This window comes from Camarhynchus parvulus, chromosome 17 (assembly GCF_901933205.1).
Source record: "Camarhynchus parvulus chromosome 17, STF_HiC, whole genome shotgun sequence".
Taxonomy (NCBI): domain Eukaryota; kingdom Metazoa; phylum Chordata; class Aves; order Passeriformes; family Thraupidae; genus Camarhynchus; species Camarhynchus parvulus.
The window spans coordinates 9,306,610-9,330,378 of NC_044587.1; the positions used below are offsets into that span (position 1 = coordinate 9,306,610).

Genomic DNA, 23,769 nt, shown 5'->3' on the forward strand with positions numbered 1-23,769 from the left:
CAATTTTATTACTTTATTGATTTTTACAGAGCAAGAAATTTAAAGAAGCTCAGGATTCATCCAGGAGGTAATTTGGGCCACAGAACTTCAGGAATCTGGAATGCTTCTGCCCAGGAAGTGGCTAAATAAGGCTGAGATTTGGCATCAGAAGACAAGAAAGGTAAAATTTTTCATTTCAGCACATTTCTCAGAGCAGAGATAAGCTGCAGAGATCTGTGATGAGGTTATTCATGTTATCAGCTAAATGGTTTTGAACAGATGCAGCATCACTTACTTGGAGCACATGGATATGAACTTCTGAAAATAATAGGATTAAAAAGAAATGTGAGGAGTTTTCTGGAGTTCAGTCTTCATCCTGCAGCCAGGATCCAGCAGTCCATGTCTTTATCAAGCCGAGTCCTCACCTCATCTTTTCTCCAGGCCTGTTTCTAATCACCCTCAGGAAAGGTCTTACCCACCTCCCAGCAGCCAAGAGTGCAGATCCCTTCCCAGTGTGGAAATAACTCCCTGCAACCTCCCACAGCCTTTGGCTGCCACCCCTCTCCCAGCGCTGGAGGCCAGAAAAGCAGCAGAGATTTGTCTTTGGCACTGGGAGGGAGGTTTGCTAATGCTCCTCCCCAGCAGGAGAGCTTTCATGCCTGACTGGTGGCAGCTGGACGAGCTCTCAGCTCTGACTGAAGCCTCATTGAGGACAGGGCCACCCCCTGATCAGATAATTTCACCTGCCAGAATCTTCTCCTGTGTTCCAGATCCTGCGAAGTCAGGAGGCCACGGCTGAGATGCTCCCAAAGCAAGGTCAAGGGGATGTTCCACCATGGGAAGGGAGCAGCGAGACCCCTGCAGCACCAGGTCTGAGCCTGCCAGGCCTCCCTCCTCACCAAAACCAAACCCCCTTTATCACAGTGATATCCACATTACCAGAAACCACCTGGGATTCATTTTAAATGAGTGCCAATTTTCAACCCCAGATCTTTTCCCACAGCTGAGGCTCACGGGGTTGGAGGGCACACTCAGCTCTGGAGCATTGAAGTTTCTCTCTGAGCTGCAGCAGGAAGACGTTTGATCTTTAAATCAGACATGAAGGGATGAAACAGCAGCACTCCTATTGATACTGTGTCATGTCTAAACTGACAAATTCGTATTCCCAGGTCAGGCTGGAACAGGCTGGATCCTGGTCCCGAGCCGTGGCTCCACAGGATTCAGAAGAAATTGCAAGATAAAGGAAAGGACAATTATGAAACAGCCTGTTCACATTTCCACCTAACTTATTCCAGGGAGCACCAGGGAAAGGCCTAATCATCCCCCTTCAAAAAAACCATTTCCCTTCTGGTGGATCTGAAGATGATCTCAAGGCTACTTTGGTCTCAAGACCCAAACCAGCAAATTCTTGTGATGATTTCCATGAGTTAATTACATTTCCATTAGTGAAGATGTTCTAAAACTTCATTTTTGTCACTGATGTTTTTTGAGTCCTACCAAAATAGATAGGGAAACATGATTTTCTCTCTGCTTTTCTTTATCTATCTCACCCTTATGAGACTTTGCTCTTAATTTTAACACTCAGCCTTTTCACTTCTCCTTAAAGGGACATTTCTTCAACACTTTAATCATTTTCACAGCCTTCATCCTAAGCTCCAATGCCCAAACTTTATTTAAGGACGCTGGTTCAGGGTGTTTGAGAAGGGGGAAACTGAGCCAAAAGGCTGAAAGACTGAATTGCCTTCCTTTTTTAGTTCTTTTTAATTGGAAAATAAGCTGAGAGCCCCAATTCAAGTTCTATTAAGTCCTTTTTGAACCAGAATCAAGCTACATCCAACCAAGTATTTCTGATTATCAGAGTTCTTCAGCACAGGAACATTTCATAGCTGAAAAAGTCTCAGTCTTCTCCAAGCAGCTCATTTTTGTCCTTCACTTCTATACTTCTACATCATCCCATGGACCATGAACGTGCTCCTAAAGCCTCAGTCTGACTCTGGGACCTTCCAGTTGTGCAGAGCCCTACAGGGAATTCGTGTAATGAGGCAAAGGAGGAGAGTCAGCTTTAACCCCTCTTCAGAGACTTCCCTAAGGAACAGCCCTCTGCTCACAGATTCCTGGCTGAGAGCAGCCCTCCCCTCTTTGGGGAGCCCCAGGAACAATTTCTATTCCCAGAAAAGCCCAGCACTGCTCCAATCTCTACTCCTGATCCTTTCTTTGCTTAAATCTCATCCAGCCCAGCCTGAACTGACTTGAACTGAGCCAAGAGCTAAACCCATTATTGTCTAAAATTGGGTTTAACTCCGGAGTGACCTGAACTTCTTGCTCCAGAGGGAGGCTTTTAAAATGCTGCAGCTGATCACGAGAATCACCTACACAAACACACCCAGCCCTGCAGCCAGCTCGGAAACCAAGACAACTCCAGCACTGACAGAATAAGAATATCCACCAGAAGAGCCTGACCTGTTTCCTGAATGCTCCACCCTGACATCACTGAGCACTGAATTTTGTTTCATTTATCAATCCAAAACCCATGACAGGTGACTTTTCTGGCCACCAAAATATGGGGAGATGGAGGAGGGAGGATACACAAGTGTGTCAGACATGGATTCAGTGGATGCTGACCATGCCAGGAGGGAAAGGTTTCTCCTGTGTATTGTTTAGGTGGCCTTTGTGAGGATCAGGGAACTTTTCAAAGCCTCTAAGCTCACCCCACAGGTTTGGTGTGTGCCACAGGAGGCAGGGCTTTCTCAGCCTGGGCTGCTGGGCATGCCCACAGTCAGGAGCTCATCCAGAGGAGTCATCCTGCAGCCTGACCTCACTCATGGGGGATCCCTTCCTCTGTCCCAACCCCACCTGACCCTTCAGCACAGAGAAGATGCAAGAGAGCTGAAGTTAAGCAAAAAAATCTTGTGGAATTGTGTGGAAAAGCATCTCCAGGTGCTGATCCTGGACTTGGCTTGACCTGGAATTCACACATCCTCTGGCTCCAGCTTTCAGCGTGGAAGCCTGGCCCTGGCCAGAGCATCCTACACACCTCTTGGGTCCTTCAGCAAGAAAAGAATGGAAAATCAGTTTTCCAAATCCAAGTTTTCTTGATGTTTTCAGGGAGCCCCAAGGAAGAGAATGGTCTGAGAGCCCCCAAAGCCTTTGGGGTGAGATGTGGATCCAAGGACACGTGTGCAGACTCACTGTTGGCACTCAGGCTTAGATCACAACTAAAACCAGGCTGATTTACCGAATCCTCACCCTTTTCCACAGTCGCAGGCAGGTTCTTCTCCCCTGAGATGAGCAGGCACTTTGCCATCCAAAGCTGTTCCCTTGGAACTGGGACACAGCAGCAGAAGCACCATTTGAGAAGCAGGAGTCTGAGGCAACCTGCACCCTCCTCCTCATCTAATTATGGGACAGCACTCAACACCACACACAGCACTTGGGTATTTTGGGCTTGGCGATTTTTTTTGCTTCTTTGTTTTTAAACTAGGAAGCATCAAAAATAAGAAATTAAAGCCCTTTGGAGCTGCAGTTTGATTCGCTGGTTTGGAGTTGAATTCCCAGTATCCACACCCAGTTCCAAGAGCAGCTACCAATGTTTTCCATCTCTAGGTGCCCACAGGACATGGTTGCCAGGGCAGGATCACACTTTAGGAGCAGATCCCAAGGTCCAGAGTCCTCTTCCCACCTGCAGGCTCCACAATTGCCTGTGCAGCTGCTTCCCTCACAAGAGACAATATTTCCCTGCCACCCACCTGCCTTTGAGAGCCATAAAAAGCTAAAAATACTGTCTGGACTCTGGACCAATGATCCTGCATGCCTTTGATAAAGCCCTGGCTGCCATGAGGAGCAACCCTTGCTTTCATTTGGGATGATCACTTCCACTTGACAGCTGCCCAGCTTCAGAGAGAGGTAAACACCCATAAATATTGTCTGGCAGCCCCTCTTTGTGAGCACAAAGCTTCCAGGAAGCACAAACAGGCACAAAATGTGGAAATGAATACAAGATGGAAACTTGGATGGTTTTGTTTCCTCTCTCTGTAATAGAAAGGGGGTTTGTGCCTCAACTTCCAGGCTCCTTGTGCTGTTCCATCATTATCACTTCTCATCCCAGGTATTCGATACCTCGCAGTCCCTTTTAATAAAGTAAGAGAGCAGCACATCAATCTCATTATCTGTTTGCCCTTGAGAGGTTCTCTGACCTGAAACGTTTGGTTTGTCACCACCAGAGCAGAGCCAGAGCAGGATAATTTCTGCCAGGGAAGGGCTGTCCCCACCTGCAGGTCCTCTGAGGGGCTGGGACCATCTGCAGCCTTCCTCTCAGCACAGCCCAGAGTCCTCCTCTGCCCAGGAAAGTCTCTTGATTTAGCAGCCAGCCACACAATTACTCACCCACCTGCTTCTCTCAACCTGCCTCCAGCCACCCCCACCAAAATCAATGCAGAAAAGCCACTACAAGCAACAAAAAAAGACACGAGCCCTAATTAACACAGCAAGAGGCTCAGCACGGCCTGGGCCCCCCTTTGCTCAGAGAAACAAGCCCGGAGAGAAAACAAGCTCCAGTCCCAAGGAAGCTGCTGCCCACTGGGCAAAAAAGGAAATGGGGACATTTGCCAGATGGGTTTAGAGCCCTCAAACCCTTCTTCCCTGCCCAGTCTTCTCTGAAGGGAATGGCTTCTGCAGCTCCTCAGGAGTCCAGACAGCCAAGGGGCAGAGGATAGAACAATTTCTGTTCAACCTGAGACCTCACACACCCTCCTCCCTCCCAGTTACAAATTCTCTCTGCTTCAAAAATGAAAATTTGGTGTCTTGGCTTCCTCCCTTTCTGCCCTCACCTACCAGCCAGAGCACCAGCTAACACCTGACAGGTAAATCCCTGTGTCTTGTCCACCTTTATCTGATTCAATTTCAGAAGGGGGCCTTTGCTCTTCTGAGCCAGCAAGTGTCCATCCATCACTGGAGCATAAAAGAAATTGAACACAAGGATCAGCTGCATTAAATCCATAAAATTTTTCTCCTTTCATGACTCATGCACGGTGCTGACAGCACTCGCCCCGAGTCCATCACCACCCCAAGCAAACAGCTCCTTTTCCTTGTGACAGCCAACCAGGACTGAGCTTGTTCCTCCTCAAAGTGTCCCTTTTCCCAACTCCTGTTGTTGCTCTGCTTTGCTTTCTAGCACAAAAATTTCCACACTGGGAGAGCAGAGGGCAATCTGCACTTCCCTGCTCCAACCCCTTCCTTCCCTACATCTCCAGTCCCCGAGCTGATAAACAAAGCACTGAGCAACCACCTAGAGGGGTGCTGCAGGGCAGCCAAGGGGGCTGATTTCATTTGAATTTTATTTCTCTAATTAGTTCTGTGGTTATTTGCAGGTGGAATACAGAATCAAAGGATCACAGAAAGGTTTGAGTTGGGAGGGACCTTGAAGCTCATCCAGTGCCACCCCTGCCGTGGCAGGGACACCTCCCACTGTCCCAGGCTGCTCCATCCCCATCCAGCCTGGCCTTGGGCACTGCCAGGGATCCAGGGGCAGCCACAGCTGCTCTGGGCAGCCTCTGACAAGGCCTGCTCACCATCACAGGGAAGGATTTTTTCTCTTAACATCTCATCTAAACCTCCCTTCTGTTTGAAGCCATTTCGTCTCGTCACCCTTGTACACAAAATACATCAGAGCCAGTCCCAGAGCTCAGATATCCTCATTTAAGGGCTTCTGAAGTACAGGAACATGCACATGGAGAGAAAGAAATGCTGGAGCCAAAGCCTCTATGAGTATTTGACAGCTTTAAGAATCCCAGCCCTCCCCAAGACATTTCCTTCTCCAACACTTCCCTGGTCACATCTCCCCCCACACCCTGTCTGGGAGGTACATCCACCTGAAAGGAGCAGATCCAAGGTCCAAACCTGCTGCACAGCCCAGGCTGGGTGGTTCCTGTGCCTCCCACTCTGTCACTCATCCCTGCACCCAAGGCTGCTGCTCCTCAAACACAGCACCAGGAATAGCAGCTCCCACTGCCCACATAGCAGGATGATCCTGGTAACCAGCAACGCTCACATCGAGCATGAGCAGGCCTTTATGCTGTTACTAAATGAGTTGCCTTCCAAATTATTAGCAGCATCAGGAGCAAGGAGCACATTTCTCAGACAATCAAGATAATTCTGGCTTTTGTAATTTGTTCCAGACAGGCTGAGACATCCGTACCCGCGCAGAGACTTTGTGCACATTGTTTGGCAGCTCCGGGGCTGGCACACTCTGTCTCTGCCAGTCCCACCCAGAGATGCAGGCAGCTGATCCAACTGGCTCAAGAAGCCACCAGGACTCTTCGAGAGTGTTTAATCCAGGCTGATTGGAAGCCAAAAGAAATTAATTCTGCTCATAAAGGGCAGAGCACGATCCTGTCAAGCGCTCCATTATTTCATAGCAGCCTTTAGCCACTCTTGGTGTTGGTCAAACACCATGTGGCTATGGTCACTCCATGAGGATGTGGCAGAACTGGGGAAGGACCAGAGCAGCAGCAAAAGCCTGTGGTGCACAGAAAAGCCCTTAGGTCAAGGGAGGTTGGGCAGCATAAATCTCTGACTGGGGAAAAGCTGGCATTTCATAAAACCATAGGCATGCAGAAAAAGGAATTCTTCTTCAAGCCTTACTAGAAGGCACCAAGGGGAATCTCAGGTAGCTGGTGGTGAAAAAGGGACAAGCAGCTCTTTTCTTGGGGTATGGAGTTAAACCCTACAGCCCACTATCCATGATATGGGAAACCAGAAGTACAAACAAGCTCCAAAACACAACTGAGGGCAGACCGCTTGGACATCACAGTTTAAAAGCCCTTTTTTCCCCCTGAAAAACCCCTAGACATCTGAATTTTGGGAATCAAAGATCAATATCATTCTGTCCATGCCATTCTTCCCCTCAGCACACAGCCCTTGACACCAGGTCCACACAAACCCAGCAATTCTTCAGGCTTTGCATCCAAAACCCAGGAGAAAATCTCCCATGAACTCCAAGAGGAAAAGATCTGAGCCCTCCAGGGCCTGAATCAGAGCTCGTGGCTCCAGCTGAGGAATTTGGGGACAGGACAAATTTGTTCCCAAAACAACTGTGAATTTCTAAAATTTTCAACCCAAAACAAGTAGCAGCAACAGAATTAAAAAATCCCTTTGCCTCCAGCTTGGAAAAAGTGCATTAAGATCATCCAGTCCCAGGCCAATTGAGAAACTGCATTTTTGTGTGATTTAGAGCTGCTAATGGGTGATGTCACCACTGGAGCCAGTGCAATCCCACAGAAACGTGGAAATAAAATGAGCAGGAGCTATAAAACGTGTTTTTCTCCCCAACAGCAACAGGCCCATCCCAGCAGGAGCAGCTTTCATTGAGACTCATCTACAACTGGTGGAGATCACAAGAAATCACTAAATAAATCACAGAGGTAACAATATCTTTCAAGGAGAGCAACCTGTTCTTTTCCCAGGCCTTTGTTAACAGCAGATCCACAGGTTTCCTTGGAAGCAAATGAGAAATAGGCACCACAGCATTGCTGGGAAAAGAAAGCGAGGGAGTGTTTTCTGGAACAACAAACCAAAGCCATTTTGGGCCACTATCTGTTAGACTCGAGTTTAGCTCAATAAGATATTGATCCTGGCTGCATGGAACACAGCCCTGATGTATTTCCTGATTAACAAGTTCTGCTGTCTGCTTTTGACAAACAAAATCTCTCTCATTGCAGGTAGATAAAAAATATATTTATCAATAATTCCAGGGTGCAGACATTGAGTAACCAAAAAAAAAAACCTAAAAAATGGTTGGAAAAAACAGGTGGGAAGGATTGCTGCATGATCACTGGAATATTTACACAAGGCTAAGTTCAATCAATGCAGAGCCTTCCCCCACAGCCTCCTCCAAAGCACACCCAGACTCTGGCTGGCCTTTTTCCTATGGAAACAGAGAGAATGAGAGCAGAGCTGCTCTTTGCTTTTCTGGTGCTTAGCTAAAAGCTGAAAATGAGATCAGGTTTTCTGGCATTCACCGTTTACCTTAATAAAAACAAGCACTCAGAGGATTAGCAGGTACACAACTCTGTGTGGGGTATCATGGAATATTTTCATGATCTTTCATGTTTACACAGAAAAAAAAAAGTAAAGGAAGAGGACTCAAAATCTCTCCATAATATTGAAGATCAATGTAAAACTGAGCTTGGGAGCAGAGCACTGCCTGGGAAACATGAAGTAACATTTTCAAGTAGAAATCTTGCACATATGGCAAAGGAAAGCTTTTGATAGAGTAGCAAAATGATATTTCAAAAACTGATGTCCTACCTATCTATATTCATAAGAACACATTAAGTACTGGCTTAGCACTGTCCTTTTTTATTATTCCCTAATAAATTACAGCTTGGTCATTCTTTGAAACACACAGATCCAAGTCTGCCTTCCACAGAAATGAGAATGAAGGTCCCACTTGTGTCACCACCTCACAGCCACCCCTGGAGGTTCTGTCAGCAGGAAATTTCTCACTCATCAAGCTGACTTTGAAGTCTTGATGCAGAAACAAGGAGGATTTTGTCTCAAATAAACAGCCCTGCACAGGTTTCCCCTCTCACCTGCGCTCGTGCAGGCAGTGGGCACATGAAATGGTTCTGGCCACTGAAGGAAACCCAAGGAAGAGGAACTCCAGATTTCCAGCACAGCCCCATGGCAACACAGGAGTGAGCTGAGAACTTAATCATGATCTGGGCAGTGCAGAGCAAAACACACCAGGCTACAGAGAAAACACTAATTCAACTCCCTGTGTGAAGCTGCAGTGCTTTCAGTGCTCCCTCCACCTGGACTAGAAATATTCAGGAAAGCATCAAACCAAGCATGAGTAACTCTGTTATTTTCAGTACCTTCCCCCTAATGCCAAAAATCAGGCACGAGCTCAAGTGCCTTGTTAAATGCAGCCCTCGAATTACAAGGATTAGAGGTCTGGATTTCCTCAGTGGAGATGACTCTTGGGCTTGAAGCTGATGAGTTGAGCCTTTGCCACCCCTGCACTGCTGCCTGGTGGGAAGCCCTTGTACGAGACAATTTCAGCAGGGCCCAGTTGGTGTCACCATTGGAAACAGCAGCGGTGACGTTAACAGGATGGCACTTCAAAGGAACCCGCGGGGCTGCAGATGGCACCGGGGGTCCTTGTTCCAGCTGTCTCATCAAGCTGATATCCCACAATTATTTTCCAGGATCAAACAGTGCTGCAAGAAGCAGCTCCCACAGCACCAGGGAGACGCCGCTCGTTGCGGGGGGATCCCGTGGCCGCTTGGGCTGCGACGCTCGGAATGTGTCAGTTGTAAAATAAAACCAACAAACTCTGGAGTCTTGTGTTTATGGAGGAAAAAAATAATAATAATAAAAGGTATTCAAGCCATGCCTAAACAATATGGCTGGGATTCAGAAAAGCTTTTCTGTGGAGCCTGGACTTTAGGTAGAGAATCGCTGGAGTCAGCTGAATTCTAGCATATAGTGGAATGCTTTGCTGTAGGATAAATTCAGCCAATGCCAAAGTTCTTTCCAGAATCAGGGCCTTGATTTTATATTTTTTTTAACACAAACAATGATGTGGAGCTAACTAGGAATCAGAACAGAGCGTCAGTGAGAATAATTGCAGCATCTGTGCTAATTCTCTTTTCATCCTGGTACCCCCTGCTTCTAAGTATGGAAATCTGATTCTCCTTGTGCCTCCACTGAAGTTTCTATTGATTAAATACCCAGCCCCAGCAGCAGGAGAATCAAGCCCTGAATATTTATTCTCTTCCTCTTAATACATCAAGAATTCCCTTTGGCCTCTCAAGTGCTGTATCACAGGGTGCCATGAATGCAAATGGAATTACAGTGATCATGTAGCTAATGAATATATTTGTATATGTATGCAAGCACTTCCCTACTCCACACCACCACCAGGAGCAGGGAATATCCACACACACGGGCAGGCAAGGTGTGGGAAAGGATGGATATGGGAAGCATATCAATAGCAGGAGCCAGGCTGCAGTTTCTGGGGAGAAATGAACTGAAATCCTTCCAAGGATTTCAGATGAAGGCTGCAAGCTCAGGACCTCACGCAGACCTTTGGATCGTTTCCTCTGAAGCTTTAAAGCCCAATTTGTAGACTAGAAGTGTTCATGTTTATGTTTTCATTATCCACCAGCATCACCCTCTATTTATATAAATAGACAGAAACTGCTGCAATGCATAATGTAAAATATTGTCAGCATTTCCAAGGGAGAGATCAGTGATATCATCTCAAAGCAGGGTACAAAATGCACACGTAACCTTTTCACCTCCATCCTTAATAAGACATTTTGAATTCTTTTCAAACACCTTCGAATTCTTTTGAGAAAAGTTATTTTATAAGGGAATAAATTCATTCCTGCAGAAACTTGGCTGATTTCAGAGTTGTAACAGCTTAAAACCAGGATGCATTTAATTTGTTAGCACTCTCCATGTTGACTTCTAAAGTCATCCTGTAACGTCCGAAAATAAATTGATTTAAATCAGGTTCAAGTACCAGTGGCAATTAGAACCTGCAAAGTCACAGAAATGTCAGGAGGTCTCTGGATCAGATACACACTGGAATATCTACAAAGAAATATCCTCAAAACCACTTTTGAGTTGGTTCAAATGCTTGGCAAGTGACTCATTCTGCACAAGAGCCATTCCTTGGATTTACTACAGCCAGAAATGCAGGATTTTAGTGCTACTCCACTCCAGTAAATCCCAGCCCAACCCAGAGCAAACAAACACCACAAATAAGGGTGAGAGCCCCGTTAGGCTCAGGGGGAGAGGAGGTCACCTACCCTGTGAGGACCACGACAAAATCCATCACGTTCCAGCCATTGCGCAGGTAAGAGCCTTTGTGAAAAACAAAGCCCAGAGCGATGATTTTGATACCAGCTTCAAAACAAAATATTCCAATAAAGTACGGCTCAGTGTCATCCTGGAAAAGAAGGGAAATGAAAGGAGTCAAGGAGATATCCATGTTCCTGCTGTGATAAGCAGTCCCCTAAACAGCTACAGGCAGCAACTTCACACCTTTTCCATTCTTTGAACAGAGCTGAAATTAAAGGTTTAAGTTTGTTGGGAGTAAGATCACAGAGGAATTTCATTATTGTTTCTCTGAAATGAATTTTCTTTACAAATTGGCAATCCTATTGGCCTTCATCCTGATGGTTTCACGCCACACTTTCCACCTTTACAGAATGTTCTGGAGGGAATTTTGATGTGGAGACTTTGCTCTAAGGGTATATTGAAATCAGAGATGACAGGTTTCTGGAGTTATTGGCGTGGAAAATGTTCCACAACTCATCCAGGAGCCTGAAACAAGAGGATGTCTTGGGGAGCAACAGTCAGCCACAGCAAGCCTGACTGCACTGACAGGAAATTATTTATTTATCATTTATTCCATCAGTTCTTTCTTTGCTGCTTCTCCTCCATTTTATCAATTTTCACAGCTGCAGCCTCATTTGTTTTCCTTTCACTGGGGATGTGGTTCAGGGAGAAATCCCCAACCCCTCCCATGAACAGCAGGAGCAGCAAGATTTGTGTCTGGGGTCCATAGTGCAGACTAACACTTCCCTTGGGACTGCAGATTCGTGTCCTTGCTCACTACACTGAAAATCAAGCTCGGTCTCTACAGTTTTACTAAACCTTTCATTCCATCTCTGCACCAGATCTCTCAGGATTAGGCTTTATTGACTGGAGTTTCAACACAAATTCAGTGCCAAATGGAAGCATTCACATTTAGAAGGAAGATTTGGGCAAGAAACAAGAACAAAGCAAGATGTAAAAGCAATGGGCATCAGTTTCAAGAACTTGTTTACCAGCTTTGGCACCAGTAACCAATTTCCAAATGTGCCTTAGATCCTGGTTTGCATTTGAATTCAGTGGAAGTAAAGCAGCCCTACCCAAATAAGAAGAAAGAGAGATTAGAAATCTCTTTTCCAGTGGCTTTGGCATTTCTGGCCACCAGAACCGAAGAGCTGAGGTGTAGTTGTTTCTATTTTGCAATTCTCCCAATGACAATAGGGGATTGTTTGTTCTCTGATGGAAAAAGAGCAGGAATGTTGAGGCTTGTGGTCCCAGAACCAGGGAAGAAGCAGGTTTGACAAAGGCACAGCAACTCCTGCTCAGCTCTGGCACAGACCCACACTTCAGGACAGCACTTGCTCCAGAAATTGAGATTTTTCACCCCTAAAAGTTGGGCCTGTTCAGCCTTGAGAGGTGATCCTGAGAGGGGGCCTCAGCCCTGGGTGTCCCTCTGTGTGTCTGGGTGTCCCTGTCTGTCTGTCCCAGGCTGTCCCTGTCTGTCCCTGGGTGTCCCTGGGGTCCCAGTCTGTCCCTGTCCATCCCTGTCCATCCCTGTCTGTCTGTCCCTGTGTCTGTCCCTGTGTGCAGAGGGCAGAGCAGGCCCAGCCTCTGCTCCAGGCCCAGCAATGGCCCCAGAGCCACAGGCAGGGCCTGAGCCCAGCAATTCCCCTGCCCAGGAGGCAGAACTGCTGCCCTGGGCAGTGCCAGCCCTGAGCAGAGCCCATGGAGGCTCTGGGGTCTCCCTGACTGGGAACATTCCAGAACCATCAGCCCTGCACCCTGGGGTGGCCCTGCTGGAGCAGGGAGGTGGCACCATGACCCCACTGTGGTCCCCTCCAGCCTGACCCACCCTGGGGTCTGTAATGTGGCAGCACAGCCCTCCCAGGGAGGCTTGGCTGGACATGACCCAGCTCAGCAAGTCCAGCAGAGAGCTCCAGTCTCTGAGGATGCCTCCAAGCTGCTGGAAAACACAACCCTGGAGAGGTTTTCCATCAGCTGCTGTTTGAGTTCTGTTCCCCATGTCCCTACACACCTCAGTGGGAACAGCTCTTGCACCATTCCACCTTTCACCCCCTGTTACCTCTGTTCCCCTGCACCTTTCACAGCCCCAGCAGCTCCACCTGCCCTGTCCCTGTGGTGGGGTGACAGTCACCTGCAGAGACACCCACAGGTGCTGCCTGGCCAGGCACCAAAACAGAGCAGGGGCCTGTTAAGGGGCACTGGGCCTCTGGCTGAAATGGAGAGCAGAAAATGAAAACCCAGCCCCAAACTGGCTTCCCCTCCAGCCAAGGAGGGCTTTGCACAAGCAGCAGCACCTCCAAGCCCTCTGTCCCTCCCTGATGCTGCTCAGAGGACACAGGAGCCGCCCCTGCCCGACCTCCAGCTGCCCATCTCAGAGCTGTTTACCCACAGAGAATCAGGAACAAAGGCCACCAGACCTTTTATGACCTTCAACAGAAATCCTACAAATACACATCTTCTTCCAGCAGCTGCTCCACAGTGAGAGCTGGAGGCATCCCAGCACAGAAAAGAGGGAACAAGGGAGAAGGGGTCAGAAAGGGGTCAGAAATCATCCTGATTCCAGGAGAAGTTCCTAACAACTCCTCATGGCCACAGGAGCCCTCGGACAGCCCAATCCACCTGTTCCTCAGGTAATGTCTGCACACAAAGGCCTCCCAGCCCATCCCAAATCCCCATCCCACAACTACTCGTGTGCCTCTAAAAATAGCTCTTCTAAGACACACAGAAAAAGCTACCTTTACCCACATCCACTCCTCCACGTTACTCCCTCACTTCCTTGAAGCCTGGTATCTACTTCAGGCTCTGCTCAATCTAGGTCAGGTGCCTGGTGATTACAGCTCCCAGAGCCAGGGAGCTCCAGGTACTCCAGGGTTTGATGGGATGTGCTCTTCCCAAAGCTAGGGCTGCACAGAGCTCTTAGGAAGTGGGTCAGGAGTCTTTGTCAGCTTCTAGGGAAGCAGGAAGGCTCGCAGATGGATTTGGGTATTTATTACAAAGAAAAACTCTCATCTGTAGGGTTGGCAGGGAGTAGCTGGGGAAATAAGAGGCAAAAGAAAGAAGGTCTTTTCTAAAGCCTGCCTAAATTTATACTGATTCAGCCCAAGAATCAGGGCAGTGACAACAAGATGAAAAATAAAATTTATGCCCCACTGGGGAGAGGTCCTGCAGCTGACAAAACAAAAGGATTTGTCTGACTGTGTGTGATGGAAGGAGGGAAGGACGTGGCTGAGTGCCCTGTGCAGCACTGAAATGGCCTTGCCTCAGCTCAGGGTCCCTGCTGGGACACCCTAAAGCCCCTTCAGACCAAAGGCTGTGGCCCTGCTCGGGTTCCAGAGGGGCAGAGCAGGTGATGATGAGAATCCCTGTGCGTACTTGGAAGGAGGGCAGAGAATCTGGGCAGCAGCCAGAGCTGTGCCAGCAAGTTGTTTGCTGTGGACACAGCAGAGCTTGAGGCTGGGCCAAACACACATTTAATCAATATGTTTCTGATCAGAAACAACTTCTGAGTCTGGAAAGTCATTACCATTCCTACTTCACGTCCTAGTGTCTTTCCTTGGCCTTCAGATGTGACAGCCTGGAGAGGTTTGGGTGTGAAAGGCTTTGTTCATGCAAAGGTTAATATGAGCAGCTCACACATTACTGCTCTAAGTGCCTGTGGATGGGAGAAAGCATTCAATCCATTAGTAAATTGCCAGAGCTGTCACAGAGTTGAAAATGTTGGAAAAGTGATGTTCTGTCCTCACATCCAAAACACCCAGGGGAGCCAAACACCCCGAGCCTGCAGCGAATATCCCACAGCCCCTCTGGTGTGGAACAGGTTTTACAGCAACTTCTGAGAGCCAGAGAGAAGTTTGATAAGAGGATCCACATTTACCCCTGAAATAATTTTCTACCAAGGTCGTTGACACAAAAACCAAGAAAGAAAGCAGGAGAAATAAGAGAAACCTGCAACTGCCTGTTCCAATGAGCACTATGTTTGTCTTTCCTGACCAGTGAGTGAAGTGTAAACTGATGAGTTTGTATAAAAAGCATGCAGGCTAGAATAAAAGCAGTTTGAAGCCTTCTGAAAATGGAGTGTGTTGCTTTGCCTTGTCTCCATCTCAACTATGACACTGGTGCCTTCCAACAGGGCCTGCCCCAGGGCAGGGCAGGGCAGGGCAGAAAAGAGATTTCCTGTCCTGCAAGTTCTGGAATCATCTCTGTCCTTCTGGGAGAGGTCTCCTGGAGCTCCTCATGGGAAACTGAGCAATCAGGAAGGAGACAGGGAGGGAAGGAGGTCTTGGTGTGGACAGCCCAGAGCCTCGAGAGCAAGGTACCCACGAGGCCATTGGGGACTGGGATGGGAAGTTCTCATTCCCACATTTGGAGCTCTCACCACCAGCAAGGCTCTGGGCTGCTCACAACAGCTCCCTCAGCATCTCTAGAGCTGCATCACCCCAGTGTGTACAAACAATGCAAGATTCTTTGGGGCAGAGGGAGGCTGACTGGGTGGAGATGGATAGGGGCAAAGCTGCTCCACTGGACAATTCCTGGTGGAGATGGACAGGGGCAAAGCTGCTCCACTGGACAATTCCTGGTGGAGATGGACGGGGCAGAGCTGCTCCACTGGACAATTCCTGGTGGGAGGGAAACATTCCCAGCATCCAGAGCATGTGAGACTTCCAGCTCAGAGCAGGAAAGAGCCTCAGGGTAGGTCAGTCTGCTGCTGGTAGGAGAATGAGTTTGTTCCTCGTTTGATGATGGAGGACCTGAGCCAGTCCCCCAGTTCACCACTAAATGCTCTGATCACCAGGCTGGGGCTTTCTCAGAGCCCTGATTTTGACCAGAATTTCCAGCCCAGAGCCAAATAATGCTTTTCTGTGCATTCAAAGAGTTCTCCTAAGCCAGACACTCCAAATCTTGGAGTACTGCATGTACTGTACATGTGCTCAGTTAACCTGTCTGACAATAACAGGAGCACAGAAAACAGCCTGGTGAGATTGCACTGCAGGATCATATCCTGGGTCTTGGGGAGATAAATAGAGGAAAATTTTGATTAAAAAACAAACATAATTAAAATGTTTGAATTGTCTCCTCCCGTTTTTCCTCAGCTTTAACAGACAGGCAATCTTTTTTTTTCTTTGTTTCTGTGGAACAAATTATCTGGGCAGTTTTCCTTCAACAACTCTGACAATATCTCCCAGTCACAAAAGGCTTGTGATGTGTTCCTCATACCCTTAATATCTGATTAACTCTTCACTGATGATCTCCAATTTGGAGATTCTAATGAATCCAGGAGAAAAAAAAAGCCATATCCATTAACCATTGCCCAAAAAAAGACCAATTCCATTCCTGCTAAAGACATCAATAAAGTACCTGCTGTTCTGCATGGACTTAGAATTTGCCTGAATGGACCTGAAAATGGGAAATGTATGGGAATGTTTCCCTACTGTGGTTTAACACAGATTTGTAACATTTTTGATGAAACAACTTCCAGTTTATAGAAGTAACAGGAGAATTCTAAAGAGGATGCAGTTTGAAAACTAGAAGACAGTTTTTCTTGCTCACAATGCTTATTCTTTCCAGCTTATGTTGAAAATAAAAAGTATTCCATGACTTGTAAAGATTCTCAGTGCTACTCTATAAAAAACCACTTTGTACTTCAGAGTTCCAAATGTGCTGTAGTTAAAATGGCTTCAGGATATCTGGACCATACATAACAGTGCTTGGGACAAAAATGAGGGGTTAATTCTTCCTTCCTCTCTGAGGCAGAGCCAACAGGGCAGAGATTGTGCATTTAACTCGCTCAGCTCTCTCACACTGCTTGGTGGCAATGCCAGGGCCCCCCTTTGGAATGATTTAGGCACGATCTGAAGGTGTGTGTGCTGTAAAATGGAATTAATACACTGGGAAAAGGACAAAAAATGCCTCTAGGATGCCCTTATAAATCGAGGGATGCAGAGAAACATAAAACCAACATGAACCAAAGGATTGCCAAGCCAGAACGTCCCTGAAACTGCTTTTCCTTATGTTTATATCCATGGAAGGCACTTCCCCAGCTCAGTCCTGGCTCTGAACCTGTGCTTTGCTCACACCCCCAGGCTGGCCTTGCCAACCAACCCCAAAGCACACAAAGACAAGTTTAATGGCAGAAAGATCTACATACAATCATTGATTTATTTTATCTTCATGTCTTCTTAATTAAAAATAATTCCAACAGAGAGAGAAAGCAAGCCCCGTGCAGGAGGGCAGCCAGCAGGAGTGGATCCATTTCCAAACCAGCACCAAACTCTGACCCTGACTCTCCAGATTCCTCACTAACACACTTTTTCCTGCTTCTGGAGAGTGAGATTCTGAGAGTTGCCCACTGGCATGGGCCATCCTTGGGAACTGCAGCAAGCACTATTCAGAGGCTCTCGTTTCTGGCAGCAAGCCTAATGTTATCTTTGTTTGCATAATATAGCATCTACATGGAAAACACATATGGATCCCTATTTCCCCATCCTTTGAACATGCAGGATGAATGCATTTAGGCATGCAAGACGTTCCAGATCATTAAAAGTAGAGGAGAGTAAAAGGAGAAAAATCAAACCAAGAATTACAGTTTTCCTACAGTGATGATAAATGGGAGAATTATTTTGAAGCTATTCTTCCATTTTCTTTTGAAATAAGGTAATTGGACTCATTACCATAAAGCCTGCGGGTAAATTATTTTTCTCTGTAAGCTGGTTGCATTTTTTTTTTGGAAAGGAAGTGTAATCATCTGAACACAAAGTTTTCTTTGAAGGATCTGTGCTGTGGCAGGAAGAGACACACAAATCCTAAAAGGTTACTCTGTTCTACCACTCCCTGGGAAAATTAAAATTTTAACTTAACTTAAAAGAAGTTCATTTGATTCCAAAGATAATTCTAAGCATTCCTCAGCTCCTTCCTGTCCTGGTTTAGAGGCAACCTAAGTTTGAAGCCCTTCTGATCATAAGACAAGGTCCAGCTCTCTCCGTGGCTGGGCAGGGCTGGCTGGAGTGATGAAGCATTCTTGTGCAGATGGGATTGGGAGGGGACAGTTATCCTTGCTGTGACAGATTTGTTCTGATTGTCAGATCAGTGCCTGTCTGTTTACGTGTGGATCTTTAAAACACATCCAAACACAACAGCCAGTGGCTGACTGCTTTTTGTATTAGACTAGGGAAATAAAAAAAGAAAATGAATGAATGCGACTCACCAATCTCTCTGACATCGGTGTCTTGTCTCCATCCGGCAAATGTTGTTCCAGAGCCAGCACAATACAATTGGCTATGATTGTAGCTAAAATCATGTATTCAAATGGAGTGGGGACCAGAAGTTAAAGAAGACACTGGACAACACGAGAAGAACCCCATCCAAATCCTGTTTCTACCCACAGAGTTGCATTAATTGAGCATTCTAAGGTTTCTCATATTTTTTTAAGACATTTGTCTCCTTGACTTCCTCAGTTCTTTCTGGGGTGTGTTTGGAAGACAAGTAGGAAATTGGCACTTCTCTTCTGTAAGAGAGTTAGAGACTCACACAAGCTGAGCTGCTCAAGGAATCTGGGAGCAAGAAAGCAAAAGGTCCAAAGGAAATAAAAAACTATTAATACATATTGATTTTCAATGAGATTGATAAGCTAAATTGCCTCCAAATAGATTATACAACTAAACACCATCTGCTGAATTTTTCTTCAGAAACATTTAACTTCAGCACATGGTGCAAATAAGGGATGGGCACAAAAAGTTCAATTTAGAGTACCTATCCAGCTCTAAAACATGAATTACAGCTCGATTGCAATGCCTGCTCTCACTGAGAATAAAACCATCAGCACCCTTTGGGGATGTAGGAGGGAAGTGGGGAGAGAAAAGAATCCAAATCCAGCCCCAGGTCCCCCCTTGATTTTGTCACCATCTCCCACCCTGAGTTGTGCTGAGCCCCAGCTCTCCCAGGGTGGAGCCGTGCCAGGGGCAGCAGCGGGGCCGAGGGCAGGAGATGGCTCTGCTCAGCACCACAGGGAGATGGACCCAGAGCATGGAGAGATGGACCCAGAGCATGGAGAGATGGAACCAGCACCACGGGGAGATGGAACCAGAGCATGGAGAGATGGAACCAGCACCATGGGGAGATGGACCCAGAGCATGGAGAGATGGAACCAGAGCATGGAGAGATGGAACCAGAGCATGGAGAGATGGAACCAGCACCACGAGGAGATGGAATGCACCACGGGGAGATGGACCCAGCACTATGGGGAGATGGAACCAGAGCATGGAGAGATGGACCCAGAGCATGGAGAGAGAGATGGAACCAGCACTGTGGGGAGATGGACCCAGAGCATGGAGAGATGGAGCCGTCACCACAGAGAAAATGGAACCAGCACCATGGAGAGCTGGACTCAGCACCATGGGGAGATGGACCGAGGACCACAGAGAGATGGGATCAGCACCATGGAGAGATGGACCCAACACAGTGGGGAGATGGAACCAGCACCGCGGAGAGCTCAGCTCAACACCGTGGGGAGCTCCTCTGAGCGCAGCAGAGAGCTCGGCTCAGCACCAGGGACAGCGCCGAGCCGCACCGCAGACACAACACCCTGGAGGGCTCCGCTCAGCGCCCGAAGAGCTCGATTTGGCAGCGTGGAGAGATTGGTTCGGCATCGCGGGGAGCTCAGCTCAGCACCGTGGTCAGCTCAGCTCTGCACTGTGGTCAGCCTGGCTTCAGAACCGTGGTCAGCACAGCTCAACACCGTGATAAGCTCATCCTAGCACCATGGTCAGCTCAGCTCAGCTCAGCGCTGTGGCCAGCCTGGCTTCAGAACCATGGTCAGCGTAGCTCGACGCCACGGTCAGCTCAGCTTAGCACCATGGTCAGCCCGGCTTCAGCGCCGTGCTCAGCTCAGCTCAACGCCTTGATAAGCTCATCCCAGCGCTGTGCTCAGCTCAGCTCAGTACCACCATCACCTCAGCTCAAGCACTATGGTCAGCCCGGATACAGCACCGTGGTCAGCTCGGCTCAGCACCACGGTCACCTGGTTTCAGCACCGTGCCCAGTCTGGTTTCAGCACCGTGGCCAGCCTGGTTTCAGCCTGGTTTCAGCACTGTGCCCAGCCTGGTTTCAGCACCGTGGCCAGCTCAATCCAACCCCGCGGACAGCGCCCGGCCCCGCCCGCCCGCCGGCCCCGCCGCTCGGGCGCGGGGAAGCGCCGGTGGCTCCGCCGGTCCCGCCGGCCCCGCAGCAATGGGGGTCCCCTCCCCACATCCCCCGGAAAATGCAGCCGAATCGCCCAAGAGGCAGGGGAGTGAAAGCCTGAGCCTACCCTCGCAGTCAGGGCGATGCTCTGCCTGCCGCCGGGGGTTTGGGGCTTGTTTATCCAGACTTAAATGCAGGGCAGGAGAAATGGATGAGGAAATGCAGCAATCGCTGGGATTGTATAATATGGACAGAAAGATCAATACGTGTTTGTGTGTGTTCGGAGAGAAGGGAAGTGCATTGACTCCACTGGTGTATTTTTCCTGTTAGCCTCTCAGGAAGTGAAAACTGGGGAAGTCTAAGCAGGAGCTGGCCTGTGTGGCAACTGAAAGTGTTGCTAGGAGGCTGGGAGGAGGCCGTGCTGCTGTTAGCTGAGGATTAATAGGGGTGTGATATGAAATGAAAAGAAAACAACCGGCTCCCCTGAGACCCCCAGTGTAAAGCACTCCTGTACACACACACAAAATCCGCTCCCTGGGAGCCTCAGCCTGCTCCCCTCTGCTCCCGGCTTACAACCATCATTCCGAGCAAAGCCCCCTTCTCACTGCAGCTCACTTGGCCTGGGAGCTGGGTCTCAGACAGAAAGCATCTGCCCCTTTCACAATACAGCAGATGATCCCTCTCCCCACTTACTGCCTCCTTCTGCCACAAGGCTTTGCTAATTTTAATTTTTTTTTTTTTCGTGCAGCCTAAGCTTAGGCTATGCACCTAATCGAAGTGCCATGATTCATGTTGATTCAAATGGATTCCGGAGGGGATGTGCTAAAACCGAGCTGCAATGATTGCATTCCTGGGCTTTACCTGGGCTCTCAACATCCCCTACTATCAATGCAGCTTCACTGCTAAGGTGTCACCATTTTTATCCCACATTCCTTCTTCTATTCACAGGAAGACAGAAGAGTTGAAAGGCTCCAAGATGGAAATAAAAATCAGGATTCACGGGCACGAATCTCACAGAACCTGACTTGAATTGTCGGAAATGTCAATCCATGCACCTGTACCTCTCACCCCTAAAGACACCCTGACACGGCTTACACACACTCCTGGCATCAAGCACACCAAAAGGACCCTCGGTGCTCCCACAGAAGCAATTCCCTGATTCCCTGATTATTCCCAGATTCCCACTGCCACGGCCGTGCATCATGTCGGGCACAGGGCTCCCGGCACACACACCCACGGCACAGCCCAATCCCACCGTCTGCAGCAGCAGCAGACACTCGCCCTGCGCTGCCTGGAGGGGTCTCTGCCCCTCAGCCTCCCTCTCCCCCTCCCCACCTTCCCCCCATGCCCACACAGCCTCCCTGAAAGGATATGGCCACTCTGTTATTCGCTTGGCGTATTTCCGTATAACATTATCTTCACTGAAGATGAAGAGGGATCTGTTGACTGTGAAGCAGTTCTGTTTGACAGGGATGGGATTGTAGAGAGCCATAGTCCTGGCTCTCTGAGCCATCGACTGTTTATACATCCTTTGGCCGGCTTGGGGGCCACCTTGCCGGCTGCTCCCTCTTCCAGCCCCGGCCGGCCCTCCACCTCCATAGCGGGTTGGCAGATCATCCCCAAACCGAGCCATCCTCGCAGTGCACGGAGCCGGGCGCTACAATCCAAACTGGCAGCCGAGGCGAGAGGAAGACGCATCACAGCGCGCAGCACTTCTCCCTCCGGGGGCTTCAGTTGCGGGATCGGGATCGATCGCGGCAAAAATAGATCGATATATAATAAAACAAAAAATATCCCTTTTCCTTCCTCCACCCCCTGCGCTTCCCCGCCGCTGTGGCTGCCCGGGGGTAGGAGGAAGGCTCCGGGGCTCCGCTCACCTCCCCGCACAGGTGGCGTCTCTCCGGCCCGACCTCATGGCCGGGGCGGCGCGGGGTGGCCGCGGTCCCTTCGGCCACGGGGCGCTGGGCTGGGAAGGGGCTGCACTGCTGCCGTGCCCGCCGCGGGAGCGCTCCGCCGTGCCCAGCCCAGCCCGGCACGGCTCCGGCACGGCCCGGCCCCGCCGCATGTGATGCCCGGAGCCAATCGGCCGCCGCGGCTCCGCCCGCTCCAGTCACCGGCACCGGAGGGCGGGCGGGGAGAGAGGAGGGAGGATGGAACCGGCCCGGCCCGGCCGCCGCCGCCCACCCCGGTAAATACGGCGGAGCCGCGGCCACTCCCCGGGGAAGGAGGGCTCGATCCCCCCCCTCCCGCCCCTGCGCAGCGCTCCGCGGGCGCGCAGAGCCCCGGCCGGGGGTGCTGCCGCTCCGATGGGTGGGGGGCACCGGCGAGGCAGCCCCCGCGCCTGCGCGCCGCCGCCCAGATGTGCGCTGCCCAGATGTGCGCTGCCCAGATGTGCGCTGCCCAGCTGCTGCCCCCACGGGTGCCCCGAGGCGCGGCGCGGGCAGCGCAGCTCCCGAGCTCCCGTCACCCCATATTCCTCCTGCCACGGGCGGGGAAGTCACAGTAAAAATGGGGTTCGGGGCTCGGGGGGTGCCCAGCTGGCAGCCCCCGGGGGCTCGGGGCGGGCACGGGCGGGTGCGGGGCGGGGGATGCGGTGCCCGCAGCGCTCACGGCGCCGGGCACGGGCGGGGATGTGCGGCACGGGCTGGCTGCGAGCAGAGCTGCGCCCTTGTGCACAACTTACTTTGTTTCTCCTTGGTTTGAATGACTCCTGCGGAGCGCTGGATACCTTTAATCCCGTATTTATGGATGAAATCCTTTAATCCTGTTTATTCCAACACCCTCTGTTGCTCCCCTCCAGCACAAGTCAGAGAGATAACTCCTCCTTGTTCCTGGAGCGCCGCACGGCAACAGACACTGCAGTACCTGGCGAGGAAATGCTTTTGCATTTTAGGCTAAATTTGGGGTAGAAACTATTAACTTTGAGAAGAGACCCCTCGGAGAAGTCAGGGCTGTCAACGGGGGGACATTTTCACTTCCTCCCCAGCAAGGAAAGCCTGGACTCTGCCGCTAATGTGTTTTTTGCCTTAGTCATCCAAGCTCGGTGCAAAACCAGCCCACCGACCAGGCAAGCCTGGAGCAATAACATCTGCTGGCTTCAGGAGCCAGTCAGAGGGCTGGCAGCAGCCACAAGTGACACAAATAAGGTCTGGCAAGACGCAAAGGGTGACTCTCCGGAAGGAACTGGCTCCTTGCGCCGGGGCTCGGTGTCTGAAGGGCTCTCGCACACTGCAGCACAGGCAGGAGACGCTCCCGGAGGCGGCACCGGCAGCCGAGGGGAGCCAGGAGCGGCTCTGAGGCACGGAAAGCAGCGAGGGAAGGAGGTGAATCACATCCTGCTGCCTCCAGGGTCGCACGCAGCAGGAACCGGCAGCCCCCGACACCGACAGGGGTCTGCGAGCCCTGCGGAGCAGGGCAGAGAGAGCAGCTCCGGTCTGGAGGTTGCCTTCCCCTGCACTTGCTGGCAATGCAATAAAAGACCTTTTCCCCTCCCCAGGTTTGGATAATTTGCAGATGAGGCTGAGTGCTGGAGTCTTTGGGAAAAACTTTGCCCGGAGACAGATGCTGGAGTGGCTCAGCATCCCTGTTCCACTCAGACAGACCCTGGGCAGAGATTCGAACAAGAGTTTCCTCCGAGGATCTCCACCCCTGAGCACTGCTGAGCTGATCCACACAAATGGGAAAGTTCCCCTATTTTGTGGATGGAGAAGGAGGGTGCAGGGAGCTCTTCTTTCTTTAAAATTTTCCCTAAAAATCACTTTTATCCTC

The 23,769-nt window shown here is 49.7% G+C and overlaps 1 protein-coding gene across 1 annotated transcript in view; it reads right to left on the minus strand.

Annotated features, from left to right (window-relative positions):
* LOC115910801 (voltage-dependent N-type calcium channel subunit alpha-1B-like) overlaps nt 1-22,020 on the minus strand; it is a 328,893-nt gene extending 306,873 nt beyond the window's left edge. The window contains 3 exon segments of the mRNA XM_030961242.1: nt 10,797-10,936; nt 18,029-18,134; nt 21,375-22,020. Of these exon segments, the coding sequence (XP_030817102.1) occupies nt 10,797-10,936; nt 18,029-18,134; nt 21,375-21,634 (506 nt within the window). The 5' untranslated portion in view covers nt 21,635-22,020.
* Between the last annotated feature and the right edge of the window lie 1,749 nt (nt 22,021-23,769).